This window comes from Sylvia atricapilla, chromosome 3 (assembly GCF_009819655.1).
Source record: "Sylvia atricapilla isolate bSylAtr1 chromosome 3, bSylAtr1.pri, whole genome shotgun sequence".
NCBI lineage: Eukaryota > Metazoa > Chordata > Aves > Passeriformes > Sylviidae > Sylvia > Sylvia atricapilla.
The window spans coordinates 63,273,735-63,300,672 of record NC_089142.1 but is presented as its reverse complement, the minus strand read 5'-3'; the positions used below and the strand labels follow the sequence as shown (position 1 = coordinate 63,300,672).

The 26,938-nt window shown below is 42.9% G+C and overlaps 1 protein-coding gene across 1 annotated transcript; it reads left to right on the top strand.

The window, feature by feature from the left end:
• The first annotated feature begins 858 nt into the window (after positions 1-858).
• On the top strand, positions 859-26,573 carry HECA (hdc homolog, cell cycle regulator). Its single transcript, XM_066315576.1, has 4 exons — positions 859-1,209; positions 15,341-16,381; positions 19,485-19,639; positions 22,254-26,573. Exons 1-4 carry the CDS (start codon positions 978-980, stop codon positions 22,416-22,418), a joined length of 1,593 nt encoding a protein of 530 aa, XP_066171673.1. The 5' UTR covers positions 859-977; the 3' UTR covers positions 22,419-26,573.
• Positions 26,574-26,938: the final 365 nt, after the last annotated feature.

Below are 26,938 nucleotides of genomic sequence, written 5' to 3'. Positions count from 1 at the left end.
TCGTCAGCCAGGAAAAGGCATGTCACGAGTGCTGTTGTTTTGCAGCTGACGGGCAGCATCTCGCGTCCCTAGGTGCAGGAATCCCGGGATTATTAGTTACCGATTTTCCGCAGTGCCTCCCACCGAGCCCGGACTCCCGGAGAACATGAGGCTGCTGCCCCTCGCCACCGCCTCTATCGAGGCACGGCGCTTCCAGCTCTGCTCCAGAGAACCGCAGCACTTTGAGTCTTCCTGTAACTCATATCCTAAAAGGTTCTCCCCTGCTGTCACCCACGGAGGTCCATATCAGGAACCACATGAGCTGTGAAATCCAAAGTCAGGGCCGCGTTGCTGTAAGGCTTTGTGAGGCGGGCCCTAACCCGCCCTCCCCTCTCCCACGAGACCGCATTGTTTTGGTTTCCTTCCATCCCCTTTTAATTTCGCCACGTTCAGGTGACGTTTTCCAAGAGTTCCCCGCTGTTGGGATATTCGCAGCGCCCGGGACGCCGCGGCAGGGACGCGGCCCTCAGCGCAGGGCCGAGGCCGGGGCTGTGGGGGCGTACGGAGACCCCCGCCCCGGCTGCGGGGACAGCGGCTGCGGCCCCGACTCCCACTCCGGCTCCCAGCAGCAGAACGCGACCTGCCCCTCCCGGCAGGCGCGGCCGCCCGTGCCAGCGGGAGCGGGGTTTTCCCTCTCCCGATAAGCCCTGCCCGCCGCCCGCGCCTGGCTCGGCCCAGCCCCGCTCCCCGCGCACGCCGCTTCCCGCTGCCGCCCGCGCCTGCTCCGGCAGGCAGAGGGGCGGCGGTAGCGGGCGGCCGAGAAGGGACACGCCTTTCACCCTCCCCGGCCCGGCCCCCCGGGCCCCGCCGCCCAACGCGGGCGCGGCGCAGAGCAGCGCGGCCGCCGCCGCCCCGCCATGAGCCGGAGGTAGCGGCGGCGGCGCCTTCCGCAGCCGCCGCCGCCCGCCCGCCTCGCCGCGGCGGCGGCCGGGCCCGCGATGCCGAACCAGAAGGGCGGCAAGGGCAAGAAGAACAAGCGCGCCAACAGCAGCGGCGACGAGCAGGAGAACGGGGCGGCGGCGGGCGGCGGAGCCGCGGCGGCGGCGGGCGGCGGTGCCGCGGGTGGCGGCGGGGCCGGAGCGGCGGCCGCGGGCGGCGGCGGAGGAGCGGGCGGCGGAGCGGGCGGCGCGGCGGCCGCGGGCGGCTCGGCGCCCGGAGACGTCAAGAGCGGTGAGCGGCGGGCCGGGCCCCGCGGCCTCCCGCAGTGGCGCAGGCGGCGGCGGAGCCCGGGGGGGCGGCGCGGGGGGACCCGCGGGGCGGGGGCGCGCCCGGAGAGACCGGGCGTGAGGGTGGGTGCCCGGGGCGCCGGGTGCGTGTCGCCCGGGCCCTGCGCGGCTGCCGCCGGCGGGATCTCCCCGAAAAGCCCGGCGGGGCGGGGGCTGCGCGCCGAGGTGTCCCCGCCCGGTGACCCGCCGGAGGGCGGGGGCCGCCCCGCGGCGGTGCTGAGAGCGGCGGGAGCCCGCGGCAGCCGGGTGCCGGGGCTGCGGGCGGCCCGGGAGCGCGGTGCGCGGGCAGAGCGCATCCCCGGCGGGCGGGAGGCGCGGCGCTCGCCGGCGGCGGCTGATTCGGAGCTCCCTTGAAAAATCCCCGCTCTATTCCGTCACGATTAAAAATGGAGTCTTGCTTTTCGGTCAGTTTTGTTTGCCGTTGTACAGCGGTTGGGTTTGTCAGGGTAACGTGCTCGCTTCGCATCATCCATTTTATGCTGCCTTTGGTCGGTGGGTTGGAATTTGGTTCGGAGCGGTTTTGGTAAGGTGGTGTCTTGCAGAAACTTGCATTGCTATTCATGTGTGTTTTGCTGCAAAAGGATAGGTCAGGCTAAAACTAAATGCAGGCAAAGACTTTATTACACGTTTGCTAAGCCAAAAAACCCCACCTGTTAGGTCTGCTGCTAGGTTTACAAACAGCAGTGCATAGTCCTTACTCTTCACTTTTTTCTTCTGCCAAGTTGGATTTCAGCTTTTTACTCTCCATGCTTTTCATAAAGTGGGAGGGTGGCTATACCTGGTGTTATGCTTTGTGGCGGTTGTTTGCCTACTGCTGTTAGAAAGGTAGTTCCAAGTGTCTTAGTTTGGTTTCCAAGATGTCTGATTCCCATGTATTATTTAATGGAAACTTTTCCTTGGAAATATTATCAATTAATTACGAATCACTTCAGCTCACAAGGTCTTTGCCAGATTGCTTTTGTAAGAGTATTACTCCAGAGAATCATGGAGAATGATTAGAATTTCCTTTTTGGGTTTGTTTCAGGTTTTTCCTTTACTGTTTGCTTTGAGTGAGTGAACAAGGGGAAAAAAAAGAGAGGTTAACAGGAGTTGGAATATTGGTAGAGTCTTTTTATCATGACTTCAGTATGGTAATGTAATATCTCCAACATCCACGTTGCAGTTGGCTTTTCTTTGGTTGGGGAGAAACAGTGTTTTGAATTTTTTTTTTTTTTTTTTTGCCCAGGCACAAGTGGCAGCAGTGTTGCATTTCTGCTGTGGCTGTATTGCCTGTGGATGATGAGGTGGTGTTCCATCTGCAGATGCCACAGGAGGTGGTGCCAGTGAACACTGGTAGTGGTACAGTTCACAAGCCAGACAGGTTGTCCGTCTTCTTTAGTTGTGAGACTCTGTGTCCCATGTGCTTGACATACCCTTCCCCTGTGCTGGCCAGCTTCCTCAGAAGTTGCCTTTCTAACATCTAACCTGAGGTGCTCCTTTATTCTCTCTCTCTCTGCTTCCACATGACTTCAGAGGTCAGAAACATCCCTTGACTCTTTCACCAAATCTCTCACTTCCCCCTTTTTTACCCCTTCACAACAGAAGTACAACCGTGGCTTCAGCATTTGCTGTACAATGCCTGGTCAGCACACCTGACCTTTGCCTTGACAGGGTCATTGCTGCTCATCATACCTTTCTTTTCAGATAATTATAAAGGCTAGAGGGGTAGATGTGGTTGCTAGGTTTATTTTACACTGGCTACTGCCCATCAGATAATCCTGAGCTGTAAGTTTCGTAAATTGTACTCTCTCTGGTAAGTGCAAAGCTTTCCACAGTTTTGGTTCAGGTTGTGCTGCAGAATTGGGAATCTGGCTCATGTGCAGGGAAAAGATTAGACAGTGATAATGGATTCCCTCAAGTCTTCAAACCCAGTGAATCTGAAATGAAGCTCTGTAGCGTAGCCCCAGCCCTGGAGGCAGCTAGCCTATTACTAGACTCCAGACATTTGTAAGAGGCTGTGCACTTGAGGGTTGCTTGATCACTAAGCAGTTTATGGACGATGTGGCCTGCTGCAGTGAGTGGTGGGGTTGATAGAGTTCTGCTGTGCACAGTCAAGCCCTGACTGTTCGTGGGAGACTATCTGGGTTGTGGATTTAGTCTGCTGGGTTGCAGGGAAGCTCATAGTAGTGCTGGTTTTGGGCTGTGCAGCTGCATGCTGTGACTCGTGCTGCCCAGGCTCACCAGTCCTGTGGGACCCCGGGCTCTTCTGCATTGCCACCGTGTGCTGCCCTAGTGAAATTTGTGTGTTTGTGGTGTCACTGCTCTCCTACTCCACCTGTAGCCTGGAAAAGCGCTGGATGATCTTAAAGACATAACCTGCTTTCTTTCATTAATGTGATAGACAGAAGTATGCAGAGATGAAAGCAGCAGATTTAACAGTTGAAAATGTCTTTGCAGACCTTGGCTTTGCATCATGATGTCAGTGTGACGGTCTAATAACAGAGTCACATCAGGACCCTCCTTCACTCATGGAGAGACAGTGATTCAGATATGGAGTTTTTTTAAATCTTCACACTTCTGCTGTGTTTCTGTCCCTCATCCATGTGGCGTAATGAAATAGAATTTTTAATTTCCTCTAGGCTTCTCTGTGCAGCCCTGACTAGCTGTGCCATGTGGTTGGGAGCTGCCATTACTGCATCCCTTTATCGTGGAAAGTTTTTGTTCACTTTTACATTTTGATAAATTTTGCCTCAATCCCTGCACAATTTTCTCTTTAAACAATCAGTCAGTTTTTGGCATGATGACTGAGAAATGTCAGCAGCATTTCCTCCAGCCCCAAGAGGGCATTTGTTTATGGGGTTTTTTGGTGGTTTGTCAATTTTTGTGTGTTCAGAGCTCAGCCTGTGCTTGAAGGGTTCTAGACTTCCCACAAGGGAAGGCAGGGAGCATAACCGCTGACCAGATGTGATGGCTTTTCTCACCTTGCACTCTCAATTTCTCAGCAGGTATCAGGATGATACCTACAAGAGGGATTCACATTCTCTGGCTATGTCCTCCATTCCTGTATCTTCCATCAGACATACCATAGATTAATCTTGCTTGACCGAAATGCATCCATTTTCTGCACTTAGTGATGCACAGATCATGGAGAGGGGGTTATGGGGTATGGGTGGACTAGTTTAACAGTATTGCAGTGCACAGGGAAACTGAGATCTAATGTCAAAGAAAGGCTCATTTCTTGGATTATCTGTCTTCAGAGTGATTGAATGAAAAAGTTTTTTTTAAAAAAAAAATAATTTTTAGCTAGTTTTCTTGGTTACTTTTCATAAAATCTGAGCTGTCATCATGTAAAATTATATATTGAATGAGATTTTGCACTTACCCTATTGATGGCAGTAGTTGGTTACCTTTATCTGCAGACGTAAATGAGAGTAACGTTTTGTGATACTTTGCCCTGATCATCAGAAGAGAAAATCCACAGGGTTTGCTTTCAGATCTGAGGAACAAATTCCTATTCTGTTTCTGCCTTGCTGAGGCTGGACACTTTCAGACTCTCTACTCCAGCTGTTTTGTCCCTTTATCCTATAAACATCTTGCTCTAGTCTTGACATACAGCTGTTTCTGACTCTAATATTCCTTATTCTGTCCATTTTCTTTGCCTTGTTTCCATTCTTCATCTCATTGTCCAGTAGAGCCAAGTCCTCTTCTTTGGCTTGGTGGTCCCTATCTTAACATGTTGTTGCTTTATCCCCTTGTCGTTGTCACTCTGTTCTCTCCAGCACCAGTGCTGTAAGAAGACCAGAGAAAAGAAAAAGCTGTGTCACCTTAGCTGTGCTTTTTCCCTTTAACATGGAATTCATTAAAGTCAGCCAAACTAAACCATAAAAAAACCCCACAGCATAACTGTCTTTAAATCACTGTTCTACAGTGTACTGGCCACTTGTTTTAAGATTTTTATTTTCCTCAGTCCTGCACAAGTGGCAATGCTGGTGAATTGGTGGGTGGGCAAGTGGAGCTGCTGGCACATTTGTGTGCTTTTTAACACTTCACCTGGGTTTCACAAATTTGTAAGACTGATTTACTTTCAAATAGAAACATTAATGTAGGAAAAGTGTATGGAGAGTATATGCAGTTAGCACAGCAGTGACTAATGTGTTGAATGCTATGACTGGCCAACAATTATGATTCACTAAAAAAAACAGTTATATCCTGGATGTGGGATAGTTAAAGAGGAACAGAAAATTCATCAATGTAATGTTTAATTTAGAAATGTGCTTTCAGAGAATGAATTGTTGTAGTATTTAAGCCTGGATTAATATTTGCTGTCAAATGTTCCCTGCTGCATATAACATCCGGTTCCAGTTTGGCAGTCTACTGATGTTCAGTATTGGCATCTTCTGATTATTTAGCCTGAGGGAGTCCCATTGCTATCAGTGAGACCACCTGGAAAATTGCGTTTCTATTCTGTAGCAGTGACTGCAAAATTTAATACCTATTAATTTACTAAGGGGAAATCATTTTGCCTCGTAATACCATTGTGTTCTTCTAACTGCAGAAATCAATTGAATGCAAATTTCTCTGTCTCTGTCAATGCAAATCAGGTTCAAAAGGACTTTTATGTTAGTTTTAGGATTTTTAAAACTATGCAATTACATGCTTTGGTAGCAAATGCAGTTCATGTTCTGCAAATCTTTGCAAATGGAATCATGTTCGTGGTGTTACTGAGTAAAATAAATATTATTCTTTCATGCAAGCAAGCCCACACCCATTTAAGTTTGGGTTTTTAAAGTTATTTGCTATCAGAATGATTATCAGAGCCCGGACAGCATTCTGTGTTCATGTGATTAGTTATTGCTCGAGTGTAGTGCTTTCATGAATAAGGTTTTGGGTTAATGTTTCCTCTGTTTCATACAAGGAAATACAGTTTTTGAACTGATTGCTTCACTTTGTCTGTACTCATCCCGTATCTTACTCCTAGTGATCTAACAAGAAGTGACAAAATGATTTCTAACCCTTGGAGACGTTTGTAGGTTTTCTTCAGCCTTGCTTACAGCCTTGCATATTGAAACATCTTTTTATATTAAAGTACTGTCATGGCTGGCAGATGTCCGTCCTTCTCTGCCTTTCTTCCTGCAGCATGTGTGAGGGGAAAAAACCAGAGGAAAACCTTGCTTTCAGCTCAGATTAAATTACTACAGCTAATCTTCAAGGTGTCTAAATTATAACAGGATTAGTAAGGCATGGGTTTTCTTTAAACTGTTTGGATAGAAATTCAAATAATTTCAAAGAGGCCTGTTGAAGCAGTAATCTAGTCAGTGGAGTGGGTAATTCCATTTTGAAAGCTTGTGGGATTTCGAGTGGAGTACTGGCATTTCCTGGTAGACTTTAGTGACATTTATCTTGAGAGCATTCTCTTCAACCTTTATGTCTTTCTCCCTCTCTCGCAGTCTATCTATCAGTCCTCATTCCTGGGCTTGAGAGGGCTATTGCTGTTGTTCTTGTTCCTGTCTTGGATGCCTGCTGGGAGAGGTGGTAGCTTCTGTTGGAGCCTGGCTGTTGAGTGTGCCTGGCACTGCCCATCTCCACTCCTGTGCTGCCGATAGCCATTGTGGGAGCAGGGTACAGCTGAGGTCCCTGTGCTCCACACGGGTGGTACATGGCAGGGCTGGGAGCCAGCCTGGCATCGTGAGGGAGATGTCCGGGAACCAACAACTCCGCACTGGGAGCTGCTGTCTTGAAGAGATGCTGGATACTGCATCTCCTGTTTCCCACTGAGTTCCTACCAGCTTCTTTAGCCTTTAGCATGTAAAATAAAATGTAGTCTGTTGCACTGAAACATGGGAAGGATAGACCAATGACACAAATATCCCTAGGTCTGAAAATATAAGAGATGCGGATACGATTTGATTCAACCTGCCTTTCTTTCTCTCTTGCCTTCTTGTGCTTTTGGACTGGGTGTGGTGGCTAGCTGGCTCTCAGTCTGAGTGAGTCCAGCCTGCAGTGTTTACATCTGTGCTTGGCATTAAGGCATCTACTGCATGCCACAGTTATCTGTCTTTCCAGCATGAGTTGGAGTTTGCCACTGAAAACTTGCTAGGGCAGGTGCAGGTAGAGTCTGCTTTAGTTAATATTAGAATGACTGTTTCTTGAAGTACCAAGGTTAGTTCTCTGTAACAATTCAAGTTATTAAAAGATCTTGGAAGGCTAAAGCGAGAGGATTTAATGGTGCAAGTGCTTTTCTGTGGGGACAATTCATGTGCAGACTAAGCAACAACCAGTGTTCAAAACACATTAAGCTCCGCCAGTCTTGAGATTGTCAATAATCTCTGCATTCACCATGACAGAACTCATCAGAAAAATCTGCGTGATACTGAGGAGTCTTCCTAGCTGAGGCATGAAAGCTTATGGCACAGAGAACCAATTGTCTTCTGACCTGGTTAAACCAATTCAGAGTTCACATGGGAGTGCTGGGGTAGCATAGTTGACCTGGTACTGATAGAGGTAGAGGCTTTGGTCTGTTCTCTGGAGATATTTCTAGTTGGATTCGGGTGTTAGTGAACAAGCCAGGGCAAGATTTCTCCTATACAGAGGGTGTCTATACATCCCAAGCAAAAGCCAAAGATTTTCTTTGGGATTGTTTCTGTATTTTGACAATACATGTTAAATGGAAAGAAAAAGCTGGCTAATTTGGCTAGATGATAATTGTACAGATTATTGTGTGATTTATGGTTTCTACAAGACCGTATTAATTCTTATGTTGGGTTTCAGCAGTGTAGGCAGTAGGTTCAGCTTGGAGCACAGATGGCTGTGTAAACAAGCTACAAAAGTATTGTGCACATGCAAGTGCCTATCTTCCTTAGTTTGTATAGTTTCAATCTTGATTTTCTGTCTTTGGTGTGGTGATGGTTGAGCTCAGAGTGGGTGGTTGAATGAGAGCTGCAGATAACTGTATCACATGCTAGTTGCCGATTTCATAAACAGGCATTAGCTCAGACTGTGCTGTTATTTAGAAGGTGTTAATGTGACAGGTATGAGTTAAGCCTTCATGATTTCCATGGTATTTTCATGGTGTTGTCAAGTTGCTAGGTGTGGGTTTTTATAATTATTTTTTTTTTATTGTCAAGAGATCGCCTTTGAGGTCAAGTGTGAAGTTAGCATAAGTGAAGTGCATGGAAATGCTTCTAGCAGGTGGGAGCCCTCTGAGAGTCCCATCACCTGAATTCTGAGCTGAACCAGGGTTTTGTGGCTCCAAATTACCTGAAATCTTTTCTAGGGGAGGGTGATGACTTCATGTTACTACTCAATAGAATTTGTGACATCTTGCACATGGGATAAAGCATGAAGGAACTGGGCTGCTTATGGCTTTGTCCTCCTTAAATCTCTTCTGAGAGTAGGTGTTGCCTGCAGCTGTGTGGTCCTTGGGGGCAGGATTGAGCTCTGGATTGGCACCTGTTGATGATGTCAACATGTAGATGCATAATAGATGTAAAGCTATCAGCTAGACTGACTCCAGACAGCTCCTCCTTGCAATGGCAGTGCCTCTGTCTGTTGCTTACTGAGAAAAGACTGCTGGCTTTGGCTTCTCTTTCCAAGAGTGTGAGGGAGTCTTATGGCACAGAAGAAAGCCTGTTAGAAGTGGCTTACCCAGGTACTGCTATCTTGATTGTTTCCTTGCTGGAGAATCCTCCTGGAAGCTTTCATCTTGATCATTCAGCAAAGATTGCTTAAGAAGTTTAGAAGAGATATCTGTCATCATCAGTGAGTGTTACCAGTATACGAGCTGTTTTGAAAGACTTCTCTTACTGTTTCTCAGCTGTTATTTGTTGTTGTTGCTACACTGAAGATCCAAGCCTGCCTTTTGGATCAACTTGTGAAACGTTTTTTCTCATTACGTTCTTCTACTGCACTTAGGCTCTTAGGAAAGTGGCCAGTTATTTCTGTGTTGCCATATTTTTTGTACTATTTAACCAGTTATGAGTACTTTGTTGCACCTTGGTAATCCTTGGAATATTAGATTGTATTACAAGGTTCAACAAAGCAGTTACATCAGAGAATTCAAATTTTCTCTTTCTGTCTGTTTTGTTGTGGTAGTGGTTTATTTTCTGCAGCTGCATTACAGTATTAGTGCAGTAATATTGTATGACTTCAATTAAAATAAAGCTATGCTGATGGCAGAGGAAATTCAGAAGATTCATGCAGATGGTTGGTAGGGAGTGGCCTTCCCCAGGAATGACTCAGCTCTGGTTCAGGCTGGCAGAATGAACAGTTCCTAGCTGTGTAAGGTTGTGAAGAGAGCAGTGTTTGTGGGAAAGCAGGGTAGGGGTTAAAGTGCTTGGTTTGCAAGGTATGTGTCCCACAGGAGCCCTTCTGGCCTAGGTAAGGGCAACTAGTTTGTCCTTGACATGGGTGAAAAGATGCTAGAGTAACAGTAGACCAAGAGCAAGCCATATTTAGTGTTTTGCAACCGATGTGGTGCCAAGACCTTAGCCTTTTTTGGGGAATAATTTCTTTTTCCAGATCCATAACAACCTACTGTTGCCTGACAGTTGTTTTAAGATGACAGTAGGGCTGTCTCGTCCAGCCGCCACCACACTTCCCTCTCCCTCTGCCCCCAGCCTCACATGTTTAACACCTCCCTTGAGTTTTACCAGAGATGGCAAATCTGTGCAGTGAGCTGAAACCTATGCCGACAAGTATGGGAAATAATTATCTGTTTCTGTTCACTGACTGAAAAACTCTGGTGCTTAACACAATGGATAATGTGGGAGCATAGCAGGGGAAGAGCGAATTTTGCTTTAGGCATCTGCATTGAGGACTTGGAACAAATGAGAGTAGTCACGAAACTGAAGCCATGGAATCATTGCATTTGGCTTGCTGGGTGCATCTTTTTTGGTTTTACGATGGGTGTGTAAACAGAAGTAAACAATGTTCTCCTTAATACACTTCACCAGAGGGAAGTTGCTCAGGCAGCTGTTGTTCTCCTGCTTTCATTTGGGTCATGAAATGGGAAGGGTGGTCTTCATATACTGCTTTTCTTTTTTATTAAAACATAGAACCAGTTCATGTGAGAGGATTGTTTTGTTTTGTTTTGTTGAAAGAGGTATTTCTCAGATGTTCTGTTTCTATTCCTGTTCCTGGCTTTTCTGGATGTTTATAAACCTGAACAGAAAAAATGAAAAAAAGCCAAACAAGCCAATCCAGCTTCCTTGCAGTCTTCTGTCATATTCTCATTTTTGAAAGAAAAGTTAATTTTACAGTGGCTCTGTCAAACGTAGAACACAACCTTGTTTAAACAGGGAGCTATCTTTGCACATATGTACGCGTGTTTGGAATATTGTATGTTATTTCTGTTTCAGAAGACATTTATGTGCTGTTCCTTCCAACTATTTTCAAAATCACTGTTCCAAATCACTACAGAGGAATATGAGAAAACATTTATTTTTTTTATGTGTAAACATAACGTCTTGAAAGAAGCAGCATGCACTTGTAGTTGCAATTTGACAGCCTACGTTGAAGCTGTTCTGCTACACAAAACTGCATGCTGTCTTGTTTTGTTCTCTTAGGCTGTGAAACCAATCTTGAAACTGAGAGTTAAATAGAAATTCTTGTATAGTTAGTTTGGCATTCTTTTGAAGGGGGCTGCTGGGAGAATGGATGTTGCTCTGATACCATGCAATCTTTCATTTTCTGAAGTTCAGTTCCATAGCTTTGAAAACCAGAAACTTGTTGAGCTGTTAGCTACTTGGAAGCAAATTATATTTAGGTGACAAACCAGTTGGGGCTATAGGTGTGGATGGGCAGTTTGGACATGTAATTTCTATTTACTCCCCATCATAATCTCTCTTGACAGTAATCATTAACACTGTTATCATATAACATTAGGACAATGACTCTAGCTCTGACTTTTTTAAGAATATCTCAAAATTTATTTCTAATTATGGGAAGTACAAGGGCTTGATAACAGGAATTTTTAAAGTTTTGTAATACTGAAAAAAGGGCTCTGTCTCACTTATAAAATGCTGAATAAATAACCCACACTTTTAAGGGTGTGAATTGATGGGAAGAGCTCTTCACATTACCTAAAACGTGTCTCCCATACTGATCTGAATGCTGTCTCTTTTGCTTGTAAGGCATATCTGTTGCCATGAACTGGGAACATTGCACAAAAATGGCTGTTTTCTGTTTCTCGTTTATTTTTTATGCAGGAACATGTGGCATGGTTATGTTTGGCAGGAGACATGGGTACATAGAAGTCTGCAAGGGATGTTTGGTCCTGCACAGTCTGTTTTGTACAGATGCACCTGCTGGAACTTGAAATACGTGGCAAGACCAAATGTTGGCTTGAGGTTTTTGTATGCTTTTCAGGTAGTGGAATTTTCTGTTTTCTTAAATACAGGAAAACTACAAAAAGCAGTAGAACATTCTACTGAGACCACTTAAATTAGCCATGCTGGGCTTCTCAATTTCTGTTGTGGAAATACTGCAGCAGTTTAATCAAGGCCTTCTCCAAACCAGCAGATCTGATGAAAGCAAATCTGTGTCAGTGAATGCAGGTGCTTTGACTAGCTTGGCATAACCTGTGCTGTGGAGCATGGCAATGTGGCAGAGAGACCTGTTAGTTTTCTGGAGTAGTTCCTATGCAGCTGCAGTGACAGTAGTGAAATGTCAGGTGAGTCCCCAGAAGAGGTGAGCAGAGACCAGCTTCTCCTCTTAGCAGTGATGTTCTCCAGGGCAATCTCAGTGCCACCATTTAACAGTTCATTGGAGTCTGTTTCTGATGGAAGGCTTTTGTTAATTCTGTTGTTGTCTTCCTGCTGCTCTGGACATGCTTTTGCTGCGGTGATTATGTGACCGGTCAATTCACAGTGTGTAGATGGCATATCACATGAGGGAATGTGTGAAAACTCTGCAATTGTCTAGTTAACTTAAATGTGGAAGAAGACATCGCTGTCCAGAACTTTCAGCTTTGCCTTTTCTTGCCCATAGTTATGCTGTGTGGGAGGTTCCCCAGGTAATCTGGCATCTCTAAGTTCTTGAGGAGAAACTGAGTAGATTTCATTTCACAGCACTTCCATTGACTGACTAGGAAAAGGGGAAACAAAGTCTGTTTAAAGTGGCCTTCCTTTTAGCCTCTAGACACCCAGTACATGATAATAATTAAGTAATTGCAGACATATTCTGTGGAATACATGGGCTGTGTTGATGTTTTTTGTATTTCAGTCACGTATTTTATTAATTTCATTTTTTATCCTCATAGTGAAGAGTCTGTAAACTTCTCAGGAAGCTAGAGATTATGTTTTTGCATATAAACTCAAAAAATGTTCAAAGGCTAATCAAGGAAACACTTTCCTGTTTTAGTCAGTTAACTGTGCCGGTGTGGATGAACAAGTATAGTGTCTGTATTCAATTCTAGACTTGTCTGTGTAGTACTTTCTCAGCTGTCAGCTATAATTATACCTGGAACTGTTAGAACATTTACCCTCTGAAACTCATTGAAAGCATAAGTGGATTTTTGGCATGTTCTTTTTTTTGCTGCCTTCTTGCAATGGTGGAAAGGAATATGTACCAAAATAGAGGAATAAAGGAAATGCGTAAGTGAGAATTGTTCATATTGGTGCCTCTGGTACATTGCCTCACATGTGCCTTCTGATGATTTGCCTTTTGTGGGTTCAGTTTAACTGGCTTCTCTGAGGTCAGTTGCATGAGGATGCTGTAACTGTGAACTATGATTTCAGACCTTAAATATGATGAAAGAAAGACTGACAATGAAGAGAAGCTTTGCAGAGAGGCTTGCTGTGGTAGTGTGACTTGAATCAAAGTCTGGGAGAATGGGTGGGAAAACTCTCTGAACTGGTAAACTGACAGATTTTGTTTCAGAGCAGATAAGTTACCACTCAGTTCTGCTCTTGGCCTATTATTTACATTCTTGCTCTATTATTTACATTCTAGTAAATAATAGCAATGTTTTACACAATAACATACAGTGAAAGAGTGGAGAAAAATTAGTCACTGGTGGCCAATAAAATTGTTGCTTCTCAAAGACATCGCCAAACTTGCATGTTCTTAGTAGGCTTTTCAGAGACTCCAAATAAAAAAATATTTGTCACATGTATAGAAGGAACTTCCACAGAGTCACAAGGGAAAGCCTCTCTTGTCTCGGTTCTCTCCAATTTGGTAATTTGTTTTTAATGACTGAAAAGTCCATATTTTGAAATGAAATAGGCTTTTTCTTCTTTAAAGGAAAGATTTTTGGGAATGTGTTTTACTTGCAATTTGTATGCTGCTCCCTGAAGGAAAGGTATTGCAGAAGAACTCTGCTTGCCAGTGTGCCACTTCTGGCATTAGAAGCTGAGACAGAGAAATTAGGTGAAGGATGTGACATCTTCCAGGGAATAGCTTAAGAAAGTTTTTCTGTGCTATTTGTGCCTCACTCTTTGTTGTAAGTAAGTTTTAAGAACTACGGTAATCTTGAATTTACTGAAGGTAGCCTTGAACATTTTGTTTGTTTATAGCCTTTTCCGAAACTTGCTGGGAAAGGGAGCACTAGCACAGCAAAGATCTGTTGTTGTAGAGCATCTGATTTGTGTATTACTACTGTAGGGCAGGTGATGATGGATAGTGTGTCTCTTACTGACAGTCAGAGTCAATGTACATCTAGCAGCATAAAACCTCTCATTCTACTGCAAATTATGTTGTGTTATTTGTGCAAGCAGTGATAAGAATGAAATTAAAAACAATGCAACAGAGTGGTGTTTTTTTTTACCTGCTCATCAGGTAAAAATCTTAAGTCCTAAGGGAAGAAAACTTCAGTCATGACAGTATTCTCTCCTCAAGGCCATGTGCACCTCTTCTATAAGTCCTGGGGCTCTGGCTGAGACTTCAAAGGAACCGCAGGAAGCTGATTGCCATGTTTAAGATAGGATGAGGCAGCACTTGACCATGGAAGACCCTGAAGAAGCCTGCTAATATTTGAAAGCAGCCATACAGAGATTAAAAGGCAGCCTGGCTGCACTGTTGGAGCAGTACTTTCTGATGAATTGGAAGAATTAGGAAGTCAGAAATACAGAGAAGAAATATTTGTAATACTTGAGGAAGCATCTTTGGTGGGGGTCAACCCACTACAGCATTTAAAAAGTTCTTACAAAAACTCCAGTGGAAAATTTCCAATCCCTTTTGAGCCTCCCAGCTGCAACAGAGCATCCAACAGTGGGAGTCATATGTAGTATGTAGGTACTTCGGTGAGGAACTGGAAAACGTCATTGGTTCATAAATGCAGAACATTTTATTGTAGAGCATTTTCTTGTGTAGAACCTGATATTGTTGCTATGAGATAATTGAAGTAAACTGTTCTTTGCTCAAGGATATAGCAAAGCTGCTACTTTGCTGATAAAATACTATATTGCATTTGGATTTTTTTTACCTGTCTGTGCTGCAGAACTGTTTAGTTTGTGAAATTTAGCTATCCAGAAGGTGAGTGGTGGTGATACAGTCTGTATTTGCCTAAGCAATGTAATGAAGGCTCTCCTTTTTGTACTAGGTACGTAAGCTCTTTGTCTTGCTTTCCAAAGTTCTCTACTTCCTCCTTCTCTCCCTAGCTGTTGTCTCTTGCTTAGTCCCCCCCAAAAGATCAATTCCTGCCTCTTCCATGATTGTGAAGCTGGGCTTACCTGCTTACTTACTTGTATTGCTTACTTGTTTTTCAGACATCTCTGTGTGTTCTCTCCATATTGCCTCTCAGGCTTCAAAGCAGCCCTCCAGAAACATTCACAATGCTTTCTCCTTGCTTCTTTAGGCCTTGCAATTGTGTCCACAAATGCCTGAGGAGGGCAAATGCTTCTGAGGTGCTTTGGTTTTAAATATTAAACAGATTGTAGTGTGATTTTGTTTCTTACTCATGCATTTCCTTATCTCCTTTCACATGCTTATTATCTCTTTTTAGCAAATACTGCTTTTTGCACTGACCCAGAGCTAGTGCTTGTGCCCTTTAGTAATACAGGTTGTTAGTAGGAATGGCATGTGTTTGTCACAGTGTTTAAAGAAAGTACTGCAATAAATGGGCCGTTAAGTTATTAACATATCTATTTTACCTTCTACAGAAGCCCCTTGTGCTACTCCACTGATCTGTAGCTTTGGAAGGCCAGTGGACCTGGAAAAGGATGACTACCAGAAAGTTATATGCAACAACGAGCATTGTCCTTACAGCACTTGGATGCACCTTCAGTGCTTCTACGAGTGGGAAAGCAGCATCCTCGTCCAGTTCAATTGCATTGGCAGAGCCAGGAGCTGGAACGAAAAGCAGTGTCGCCAAAACATGTGGACCAAGAAGGGATATGACCTGGCTTTTCGGTTTTGCTCCTGTCGCTGTGGGCAGGGTCATTTAAAGAAGGACACGGACTGGTACCAGGTGAAGCGAATGCAGGATGACAAGAAGAAGAAATCAGTGTTGGAGAAGAGTACGGGAAGATCCATGACAGAGTCAGCAGAGGAGGCCAAAAAAGGCAGGCCGGCCAACAAGCCGCAGAAAGGCTTGAGTAATGACCTCCAGCGGAGGCACTCCATGGACAGGCAGAACTCGCAGGAGAAGGGAGTCATGGGTGGCAGCTACGCCGTCCGCTCCCCTTGTGTCTCTCCTGGCCAGTCCCCACCCACCGGCTACTCCATCCTCGCCCCCACACACTTCAGCGGCCCTCGTTCCTCGCGATACTTGGGAGAGTTTTTGAAGAATGCCATTCACCTGGAGCCCCACAAGAAGAACATGGCTGGTGGGGGCATGTTCAGGAATGCACATTTTGATTACGGGGCAGCTGGCTTGCAAGCTCATAGATCAGGACACTTCGATACCCCCGTGCAGTTTCTGAGAAGGCTCGATCTGTCCGAGCTGCTCACTCACATCCCCAGGCATAAATTGAATACTTTCCACGTGCGGATGGAAGACGATGCCCAGGTGGGGCAAGGGGAGGACCTTCGGAAGTTCATCCTTGCTGCCCTCAGTGCCAGCCACAGGAACGTTGTAAACTGTGCCCTGTGCCACAGGGCGCTGCCAGTGTTTGAACAGTTTCCGCTGGTGGACGGGACGCTGTTCCTTAGCCCATCAAGACATGATGAGATTGAGTATGATGTTCCCTGTCACCTTCAAGGTACAGGTTGTCTGTCAGTCATGCTAGGTTTCATTAAATGATGGAGCTGCCTTCAGTGCCATGTCCCTGCCATTACAGATATTCATCCCAATTCTGCATTTTTTAAGCAGTTGTGTAAAGCTTGAAGTAATGTCCAAAATACTCATGTGGATTAGATTGAAACAGTTAGAAGGAATTACAAAAAGATGCCATATAGAAAGACCCATGCCTTGTGTTTGGGCTTGCAACTAAACAAGTTCTGATCTGATTTCTAGGTAGACCATGGGAAGGTTTTCCAGCCAATCTGTTCTGGGGCACCCGCATGCTCGTTTATCTCTGGGGAACTTTGCTCCAAGATGCACTTCAACCTTTTAAACAACCTTTTCAGTTTAAGCTTGCTGTGCTGCTTGCTGTGCTGCAGTCTGGCTGAAAGTTATATTTGTACCACTGATGAGGGTGAGGTACCTCTCAGCTGCTTTCAGACCAGAGAGTATCAGTTTTGTTTTATAGCAAACCATTATTTCTTAAGTATGGAAAAGGCTGTGTTAAAACACAGGCCTGGAGAGACTGGATGTAGGAAGAGTAAGCTTTTAATATGGTGTGTTAAAGCAGCAGTGTAGCAGTGAAGGTTTTAGACTTATTTTGGACTTACTTCCAAACTTGCACGTGCTTGAGCTATGTCTTGATTATGTCTTAGCTCTCAGAGGAGTAGAGACCATAGCATGTGGGTTTTTTTCCTCCTAGAGAAACAAACGAATGGGGGCCAGCATGAGCTTTAGCTCTGCCTGAAAGCTGTGGCCCAAACTTCAGTGATCAGGGTGATGCATGGCAAGATGTGCCTGTCCTGCAGCCTCCTGGCAGCCAGCATGGCTGAAATAAATCAGAGAGTGTTCCTAGTCTGGTGGTCAAAAGCATAGAATTATATGTTGAAAAAGTGTGTTGGTAAGGGATTAACTAGAGGTATTTTAACATCAAAGTTTCTCACCTTTCAATAAAATACATTGTATCCCATGCATGATCATAATATGTGTTATATAACATAACTTTGCTCAGTAGACTTTGTATTTTATGTTTTTTCTTTACTTAAATCACTATGCACTAAGTCACTAAACTGTATTCATACTAACATTATTGTTTCTGTCTTGCCTAATGTACTTTAAGGAGAAAAAGCAATAGGCAAATATACAAGCCAGAAAAGTTCCAGGATAAACTGAATATATGTATGTGAGATAACTGTGCTTACTTGCTTTGGTGGGGAGTCACACAATGTGCTTGTGATTTTATCAGTACAAAAGCTGGTTTAGTAATAGTGAAACTCATCGTTCATTAACATTGCCACTAAGAATGAAACTGTGAAATTATTTTTTAACTGCTAGATGATAAATCTGAAATTTTTTTTCAGACAAGTTGCTGTGAATGTGTTAAAATTTTTGCTTCCTTGCCCTGGATAAAATGGTTTATTACCAGAAGTACTCTTTGAAATGAAATTAATCTGTAAGGTGCTATTCTAGGTCGTTACTTTCTTTTCAATACAGAAAATCACTTATTTTACTTCAGGCGTGTTTAAGGTATCAGGTGCCTCATTTCCTATAGAAAAAGTATGCTGAAAATTAAGTGGTGGGGGAATGTAGAATTTTAATGTGCAGAAACAGTGCAGAACTTCAGATGGGGAAAGTTATTTATCTTCCTGTTCAACACAAATGCTGTGTGTGGAGTTGTTTGAACATCACCAATCTCAAGGGTTCACTTGAGGAACAGAGCTTATTATATAATTAGAAACAGAGTTAATTGTATATATTATCTATATATTATATAGACTTAAGTTTCAACCCATCATGTTTTTTAGAGCTCAACATACCACTGTAGAATAACTCAATTTTTACCAGCTCACACTAGCAAGTGTATTTTGTATGTATATTTTAAGAAGAATCTATTTATTCTTGTTTTTCTAAAATAATTTGCTTAAAAACCAAAACAAGTAAAACCACAGACTATTAATTTTGGAAGTGTCTGGTCATAAATTATTAATATTTTGTTCCCATTTTTTGTAGAACAATTACAAAATGTGTGTCTGTCGAATTACAGTTTGTGATGTGTTCAATGCTTTGCTAAAGAGCACAAATTGCAATCCAAGGTGAACACACGTGTCCTGTTTTATTGCTGATCAGTAACTTCACTACTGCTTAGCTCTGTCTTATACAGCATTGCAAAATCTGATATGCTACAGGATTAGTATTGAGTGTCAGGCCACTTCTAATAGCCAACTATTAAATTGCAAACCAATTTAGTCACTACAAGTCAGGCATAATCTAGGTTCTAGACCTTTATTATTTTTGTGGGAATTTTGGTTTTTGTGAAAGTCTCAAATTTTGCATTCGTTAGTTTAATCACATGTATGTAGTGAAAATACTTGATTTTCAAGTCTGAGCAGCTTGTTTTTTATGGAAATAAATGTAACTCAGGTTTTGAAAGTCATTGTACATACGGAGTCTAAGGTCATCATAGAGCTTAATATATTCATAGTTCTGAATGGCATGTTAAAGTCTTTGTATGTGCAGTATATAATGTAAATATACTTGTTGTTAATGAACAGTCAGAAGAAAGTACATGAAAAAAATTGCTCTTCTGACTATTCCTTTTTTTCTATGGGGAATATTAGGGCATTGATTTCCTCTTTGCTGGAAGATACTGGCAAGCTGTTACACACATCTGTACCAAGTTTGCTAATAAGCTTCAGCACTTCCCTACTTCTTATGTCAGCTGGGGATGAGGCCAGGGCAATATCCTGGTTTTGGAAACACAACAGAAGATCTTACAGCTTAACCTAGCATATCTTCTTGGAGGTTTAGCAACTCCTTTTATAAAGTATTTTGCTAAGACCTACCAGCAAATGATGTAAGGGAGAGTGGGCAGGGTGCTGACTAATTCTGAGCTCTGCATAGCTTCAGTCAAGCCCTGTGTATTTTCTATTGAGAAGTGCTTTTTACTTTATCATTCCCTCTTTATAAAGAGCGAAAAAATAAGATGTGATTTGTATCACTAGAGGTTAGATACCACATTGCAGAAAATGTCTGGTTTAATCTTCTCTTTTTGTCTCCTTAAGATGTGTCTTTTCTGTCCACAGGAAGGCTTATGCACCTCTATGCTGTTTGTGTAGACTGCTTAGAAGGGGTTCACAAAATTATCTGCATTAAGTGCAAGTCTCGATGGGATGGAAGCTGGCATCAGCTGGGAACCATGTATACTTACGATATTCTGGCAGCATCTCCCTGTTGTCAGGTTAGTACCATACATAAGTAAGACTTGTAAGGTGAAATTCCAACTGATTAAAGTCAAGGCTGTGTATCTCTTCTCCCTTTCCTTCTTCCATCCTTCTTTTCCAGCCTGTACCTATGACTACAATACAAGAGGGTCTCTGTCCCTTTGTCTTAAAAGGTACAATGGCCTTTAGCTAGACTAAAGTCCTTGCAAGTGTCAGTGGTTAATACATTTATGTTTTTAAATAAAGCCCCCTTTAAATTCATTGGTAATTAAATCTGATGCTTCATCACTAGCACCACTAGTGTCAGGTATATTTCCACATTTTGAGCTGATGTTTCATGTTTCCAGGGTTTCTTAGTTCATAAATTATGTTGTATCATAATTGTAACAAAAAGGTACCAAGGGAGCAGAAAAGGTCCAAAGTGTCTTTTTGCTCAGCCTTCCTTAATCTTTGTTGTGGCTGACCCTGGTGATGGTACTCACCCACCACAGCCTGACACAACTTTGTGTTTGTTAAATGCTCACCTGATAGATGCCATGAGAGAGGAAGATCCGAGGCCTGGGGCTACTCCAGAGTAGACAGCAGGATTGTTTGCCTTTCAGAGAATTAATTGTCCCTGTGATGGACAGAGCACTTCTGCTGTGCAGGTAGGGGTAGACAGCTGTGAAAAAAACATCTGTCTGGGAATGACTCAGTGCTCTGCTCCAGATGCTTGGACACACAGGCGGTCCATGTAGGTCAGGACAGGAGCCTTGCAGAGATGGACCCATTCAAACTGGGATCACTTCATGGTAATGTGCATGCTTTAAAGCCATCTGAATTACCATTTTGTCAATATGCAAAATAGCAGTTTATTTTAAATTTAATATATTTACCAAAATGTGTTGCTCAGAAGACAAGTGGTATTGCTGCTGCTTGTTAAGGTGACATTGGTAGCAATTATAACTACAGACTGATATATTACCTCCAAAATTAGTGCCTCTTGAGGCTGTAACTTGATTTTTAAATAGGAACTCTTAAAGGAAAAGAAAACACTGATAGTGACTTGCTACCTTTGTAAAAGTCAGCAGCTTTAAATCTGAATTGCTTCTATTGAATGTACAAGAAAAGATTTAAGAGCTCATCATACAAGAGCCTTAATTAGGTGATTAATGGACAGTGTGACAGTACATGGTATAAGAACCGACTATAAAAGCATTAGCTGCAGTGACTGTGATTGCCAGATAATAAGCATTATTGTTTCACCGTGATTGTTACAGATGATTCTGTGCATACAGAAGAATGACATTTAAATATGGTATATAATATAATTCCAAATTGCCTTTCTGGATTTATTTTGAATAATTTCATGCCTTACTTCAAAATATTTAATTCTACATCACAGATTAGCATGTAGAATAATGAACTGCAACCATTGTCAGATTACTAATTCTTAGCTGATGTGCTGGACAGTAGTAAAGAAGAAAATACTTTGGTTAAGAATTCCATAAAAATTCATAACTTAGTAGATTGTATTTCTTAATATTTCTGCTTTTGAAGCAGAGCAGATAGCAGTGAAGCTGTTGATCTGTTTCTTTTTGAATCTGATCTCAGCAGGGATAGTACTTTAATATAATTTCCTACTCTCCTCATCCAGGAAAATCCCTTAAATCAAGATGGCCTAGACAATAGTTTCTGTTTTTTACAGTGGAGAGCTGAAGCTTTCATTAATGTACTGGGCTGTGAGGTTAAACTACGGTGTAGCTCAGGCCGTCGCTGCTCATTTGCCGTCTTTAACTTCTTTACAGTCTCAAATCTTTTCTGCTTCTCTTGAGTATTCCAAAGGGCTTGCTGAGCTTTCATGCTGCCTATTGCTTTCTTTGTATCAGATGGTCTGTGTTTCTCAGCTAGATTTCATCTGAAGTCTCACTTTTTTCTGTAACAGCTACATATTAATAGTGCTGTCCTTCCCCACCTATGACCTTGAATTACTTCTCATATCCGCCCAGTTGATGTTGCTTCTTTCTCAGTTGGATATTGTAGAATACTTTGTGTGTTGAAGTGATGTTTAGCTTTTATAAACTGATATGTACTATAAATGTTTAAGTAGACACTTGAAGTGACACAATACTGTGTTTTGCTGATAAAACAGATCAAGTTATACATTTGTTAAGGCAAAAGATTAAAATGCTGATATATTTCATAGACAGATGATGTTGAAACATCAGCCTAAACGGTTGAATTGTGTGCACAAATATGAAATTTCTCTCTTCACTTTGATACTTCATTAATGATTTATTGAGACACCACTTCTTCTGCTGGGGATGGAGGAATTGATTCAGAGATTAAGCAGCACAAAATAAACATTGATATTCTCTGCCTTCCAACAGTCAGAGTGGGAGGTGACCCACTCCCCAGAATTCAGTGATGATCTTTATTGTGAAAGGCATGGCGTGTGCCTGCGACTTCCCAGTCCAGATGAGGAATGTCCTTACTAGCACATCCCATTACTGCCAGTTTCCTGACTGACACCTTCTCCTGCTGGGGAGGGCAGGGGGCTGCCTCTGGCACCATCTTTTCCAGAGGTGAGAAGCTGAGGGGAGTGTGGTTATTTCAAAAAGGTTTTTTGTTTGTTCCTTTGGTTTTTTACAGGCTCGACTGAACTGTAAGCACTGTGGGAAGCCAGTAATAGATGTGCGGATTGGCATGCAGTATTTCTCTGAATACAGCAACGTCCAGCAGTGTCCTCACTGTGGAAATCTAGACTACCACTTCGTGAAGCCATTTTCTTCATTTAAAGTTTTGGAGGCTTATTGACGAAAGCTTTGCTTTAGTAATAGCTATTTTATGGGTATTTCAACTTTATTACATATCTTTTTATAGAATTCATTCTGTGATGAAATCTAATTTCTTTTCTAATTGAAAGAGCAGCTTCTTTGTCAGTGTACATATTAATATGTATATATACATGTTGTTAAAACCAGAATCCTCCTGACAAGATCTCTGTGAAGGTTGGAGGCAAGCCAATTTAATGGCCTTTCAATATATCCCATGTGTGGGGTAAAGTTCAGCTAAAAATGGTTTGGGTTTATTTTTTTGTATAGTTGTAATACCGTTTATAGGAAGAGTGTGGGGAGACATAAAGGACAGAGAAATATGTCCAGTTGGAAAATGGGTAATTGCATAGGGTTATTCCTCCAGCTAGGTGAAAATGGGAAATCCTTGGAAAGAAATGGTTCTGTTACTGTTGAATTCATTCAGCCTTTTGCATTGTTTCCCAGGGGTGCAGGAGCTGGCCCTGTGCCGCCAGTCCCCTCAGCAGGCTTTCTTTCAGATTTCCCATGACCAGGGTAAACTAAGGTATCATGACAAGTGAATGTAAATGTGTGCCAGAAAATGCAATCTTGAATGAATTCTTTTGGCATCGCGTCTTCCTGCCATGTGTGTTTGATGTGCATTGCCCTCACTGAGTTACAGTGCAGGCAATAGTGCTGCTTCCAACAGGGCTGTCATGTTCCCAGCTGGGTCATCTGCTCATACCAAAACAAGCTGGAGATCTTAAAATGCTTTATTTAAAGGTGTTTCTTCACAGACATTTTAGGGAAAGAACTGGCTGAGCTGAATGATTGTATGAGCCTGCTGGGACTGAGGCTTTGCTGCTGCAGGCTTGTGTGGCTGGTGTGGAAGGAGAACCATGAAGTGGGACCTGGGCCCTCAGACCTGTATGAGCTGAGAGATACTGAGTACAAAACATGTCATTACTTTTAAAAACAATTAATTGCTGCACCTTTGTCTTTCAAACTTGTGTTCAGTCTAGGATCTAAAACCAAGATGTTTTACAACAGCAAACCTAGCATAGTTACTTTCTACATGCCTCTGTGGTGTACATAATAGACTGCATTAAGCAGTGAGTTTGTATCAGAGAGCTTGGCCCTGTAGACTCTGCAGTTATTGTTTCTTGACTCCCATTTCTCCCTTCCTTAAATAAATTTTTTAAAATAGGTCATTAATCTTTTGCTTGGTTTCTCAAAACAGTTGAGATTTAAGGGACATTTGGGTTTTTTGCTTTTCTCAATAGTGTTTTTATGAAGTGTTTGTCCACTGGAGAAGTGTGGGGGTTTCTTTTCTGTTTACATGGTGGGATTATTTTTTGTTTCTTCTGAAGTCTTTTTTTTTTTTTTTTCTTCAAATTAGAATCTTTTTAGAGTCTATCTGTTGAAATCACGGTCTTGAAAATGGCCCTGGTAGTCTGCCACCCTGGGAAAGAAAACAAAAAAGTCAGAGGCCAAAATAGTGTTTTCTCCTCTGTTGGTCTGAAAATTACACTTTCTGCTGAATTAAGAAATTACGGTGCACACAAAACTCAAGTTGAATATCCATGTTTCTTTGTGTGTAAAAATGCCGAGTTCAGAGTCTCATTTCCTGGCTGTCTTCACTGCAGAATTAGCTCCTTTTAGCATTATAGTAATACCCAGGCTGCACAAAGAGAGCACTTAATGTTGGCACAATTTGAGTGGTGATGTCCTTGGGTGCCACCCAGCTCGTGTGGTCCAGTGCTGAACAGCTGTGTGAATAGGCTACGGTAGCCTTTACCACTGGTGGCTCCTCTCCTTCTGTGCCAGTTCCTCGGCTTGGTTTTGGGTCTGCAGCATGTTCTTGGCATTTTGTGCAGGTGCCCTGTTTGCAACAGTTTTGGGAAAACCTGTTTCTTCTTCTAGGAGAATTGTGGGAAAGACTTTGAGAGACTTCTGACACTGTCCTTTCATGGCTGCCACCAAGCCCAGCTGCAGTGAGACCAGCACTGCACCTGTTGTCCATAGGAGCAGGACCTGGCCTGGGCATGCTTGGCAGGAACAAGGCTTCTAGCAGATAAAACCTAATTAGCTGTGCAGTGTAGACTTCCCTTGTGAAGAGCAATCAAATTATAATTTGGATTAACTCCCCCAGAAGGAAGAACCTTTCAGCTTCCATGGTGTGTTGAGCAACCTGCTGGAGTTAGGGTGGCTAACAAGGTTGGGGTTGTGTTGCCTGGCAGTACCATGAGAACCGAAGCAGACAGAAAACAGCGGCTGTCGCAGCAGCCTGAAATCATGCAGCAAAGACAAAGCTCCTGTAATTAAACAATTAAGGAGAGCAATAAAAGCATACATCTCTTACTGTAGGTTGGGTCTTGAGTGCCAGTCACACGTCATGGGTCTGGGGTGTCAATTCCCACATAGGATGCATGGCATCGTGTGCCCACTTTTTTGTGCAGTGGTGAGAGGAGGTGTCATTGTACAATGCACATGGCAGGGGAGAAGTGGGATCTGGAGTTGTCCTAGATACTTGTTTGCTTGCTTCTCTTAGAGTAGCTTAATTTATAATTCTGCCCTTTAAGTTCTTGGATGCCTCTCTAGACCTGTATGTGTGACAATCAAAAATGAGTAGACCTGCAATAAGGGAAATATGGTCAGCTTTAAAAACAAATGTATGAGAGATTGTATAACACATCCAAGTCAATACCAGGAATCAAACAGACTGAGAAAATGGGAAGGGAAAAGCACATTTAGAGTCAACACTGATGAGGAATTACATACAAATCTATCCTAAGAAAACAGTTTAGTTCTTAGCCACCTTTTCCTTTTAATTCTGTTCTTAAGTGAGTCTTACCTACTGCTTAAGGAAATGCCTGTTTTCTTGTAAAATGCATTTCTCAACTGGAAGCTAGCAGCACACATAGCACAATAAAAATAATCCTCAGTGGCACCAGCTGAGCTACAGAAAGATTCTTCAGAACTTTCTCACTCTAAAGTTAATTATCCCTAATTTTAGAGGCTTTCCCTGCTTCTTGTTGGTACTGAAAGCTGCTCTTGGGTTACTGCAAAATGCGTGATTTTCTGTAACATGCAGATTCCAGTCTAGCAGTCAGCCCTCACCTTTGGCCATGACATTTTCCTGAGCTTTGCAAAAGTAGAAGGGCAAATGTAACTTCTTTGGGACCTAATGGCTGCTTTGGAGGTTAAACTAGACCTCAGTTGCTCTGCTCTGCTTTCTGTCTTGACAAGCACTGGAAGTAGTTATGAGCTTACAAATGCATCATAAGGGAAATGACCTCCCTACCTAGGGAGCTGCTTGCTTTGCTTATTTGGCTCGTTTAGTCTTCATTACCTTTCATTTTTCTCATGCTGTGTGTTCTTTTGAAGCTGGCCCATGGTCAGATGAAATTTGCCTGAAATACGTTTTGTAAATGAGAATGCAGTCCTCTGGATTTGGAGGTTCATTCTGCTCTTAAATGCACGATACTCCTTGTGATAGTAATAGGAGTTGCATGTGCAGATGCTTTTCTTTCCAGTAGTTAGCGTTCCTTTCCATAGGAGAGGCTTGCATTTAGGTAGACTTCATATTTTGAATGTGTAAAACTGATTTAATCCATCAGTAAGATGTCTACAAAATAACCATACTAACAAAATGGACATCTTTTATATGCTGATGTGTAATTTGACTTCTACCAATGTGAACAGCTTGAAATTGTTCTGTCTAATGCTGCAGAGTCATTACAACTACAGAGTTTTATAGCTAGACCATAGACTATCCTATAGTCTATTTATATTAACACCTCCAGTAATGAACAGTGTATTCATAATGAGTTTAATTGGAAAAATAACGAATATTCCTACGAGGGAGGCATCTAGCCCAATATTTTTCTTTTTTTCCCCCCCTCCCATGTAGTCCTCATTTTGCTGTACCAAGTAACCAAGGGCAAACATGTTGTAAGGCCACTGGTGAGAAAACCCCTCAAAAATATACTTGTCCATAAAGGTTTCTTGTGGAGACATTCTTGGATTGCACTTTTGCAGATGGAAGAATATGTACATAGCAAATGAATGTTGATGAAATTAAAACAATTGGTTATGATATCATTTATGTGTGTTGTTAGAGAATATTTTGTTGTGAGTTCTCTGTATTAAAAAGTAATAAATACCAGACAGCTAATGGTGTGAGTTCTTCTTTCCCCATTCTCTGGAGTAGTTTCTTACACCTGCTCTTTATAGAATTATTCCAGTTGCCTTAAGTTTAAAGGGCACAGTAAAACTGGTGTCAGTTGAAATGAAGCTTTGTTGTTGTTGCTCTGAAGACTGTTGTCCTACAGGGGTGATGGTGGAGCTGTGTGATCTGTCGCCTTGCCAAACTGAACTCCTGTTCACTTTGCTGATGTCAGAAGTGCTCCTTCTGCAGCGCAGTCAGTCCTGCAGGAGCAGTTTCAGGAATGCTGGTCTGCTGTGCCAGCTGCTGCCTGTTGGCTGAATGGAGGACAGAGTGCTGAGTCCTTCACTCCTGGTGGAGTATGTTAGCACCCT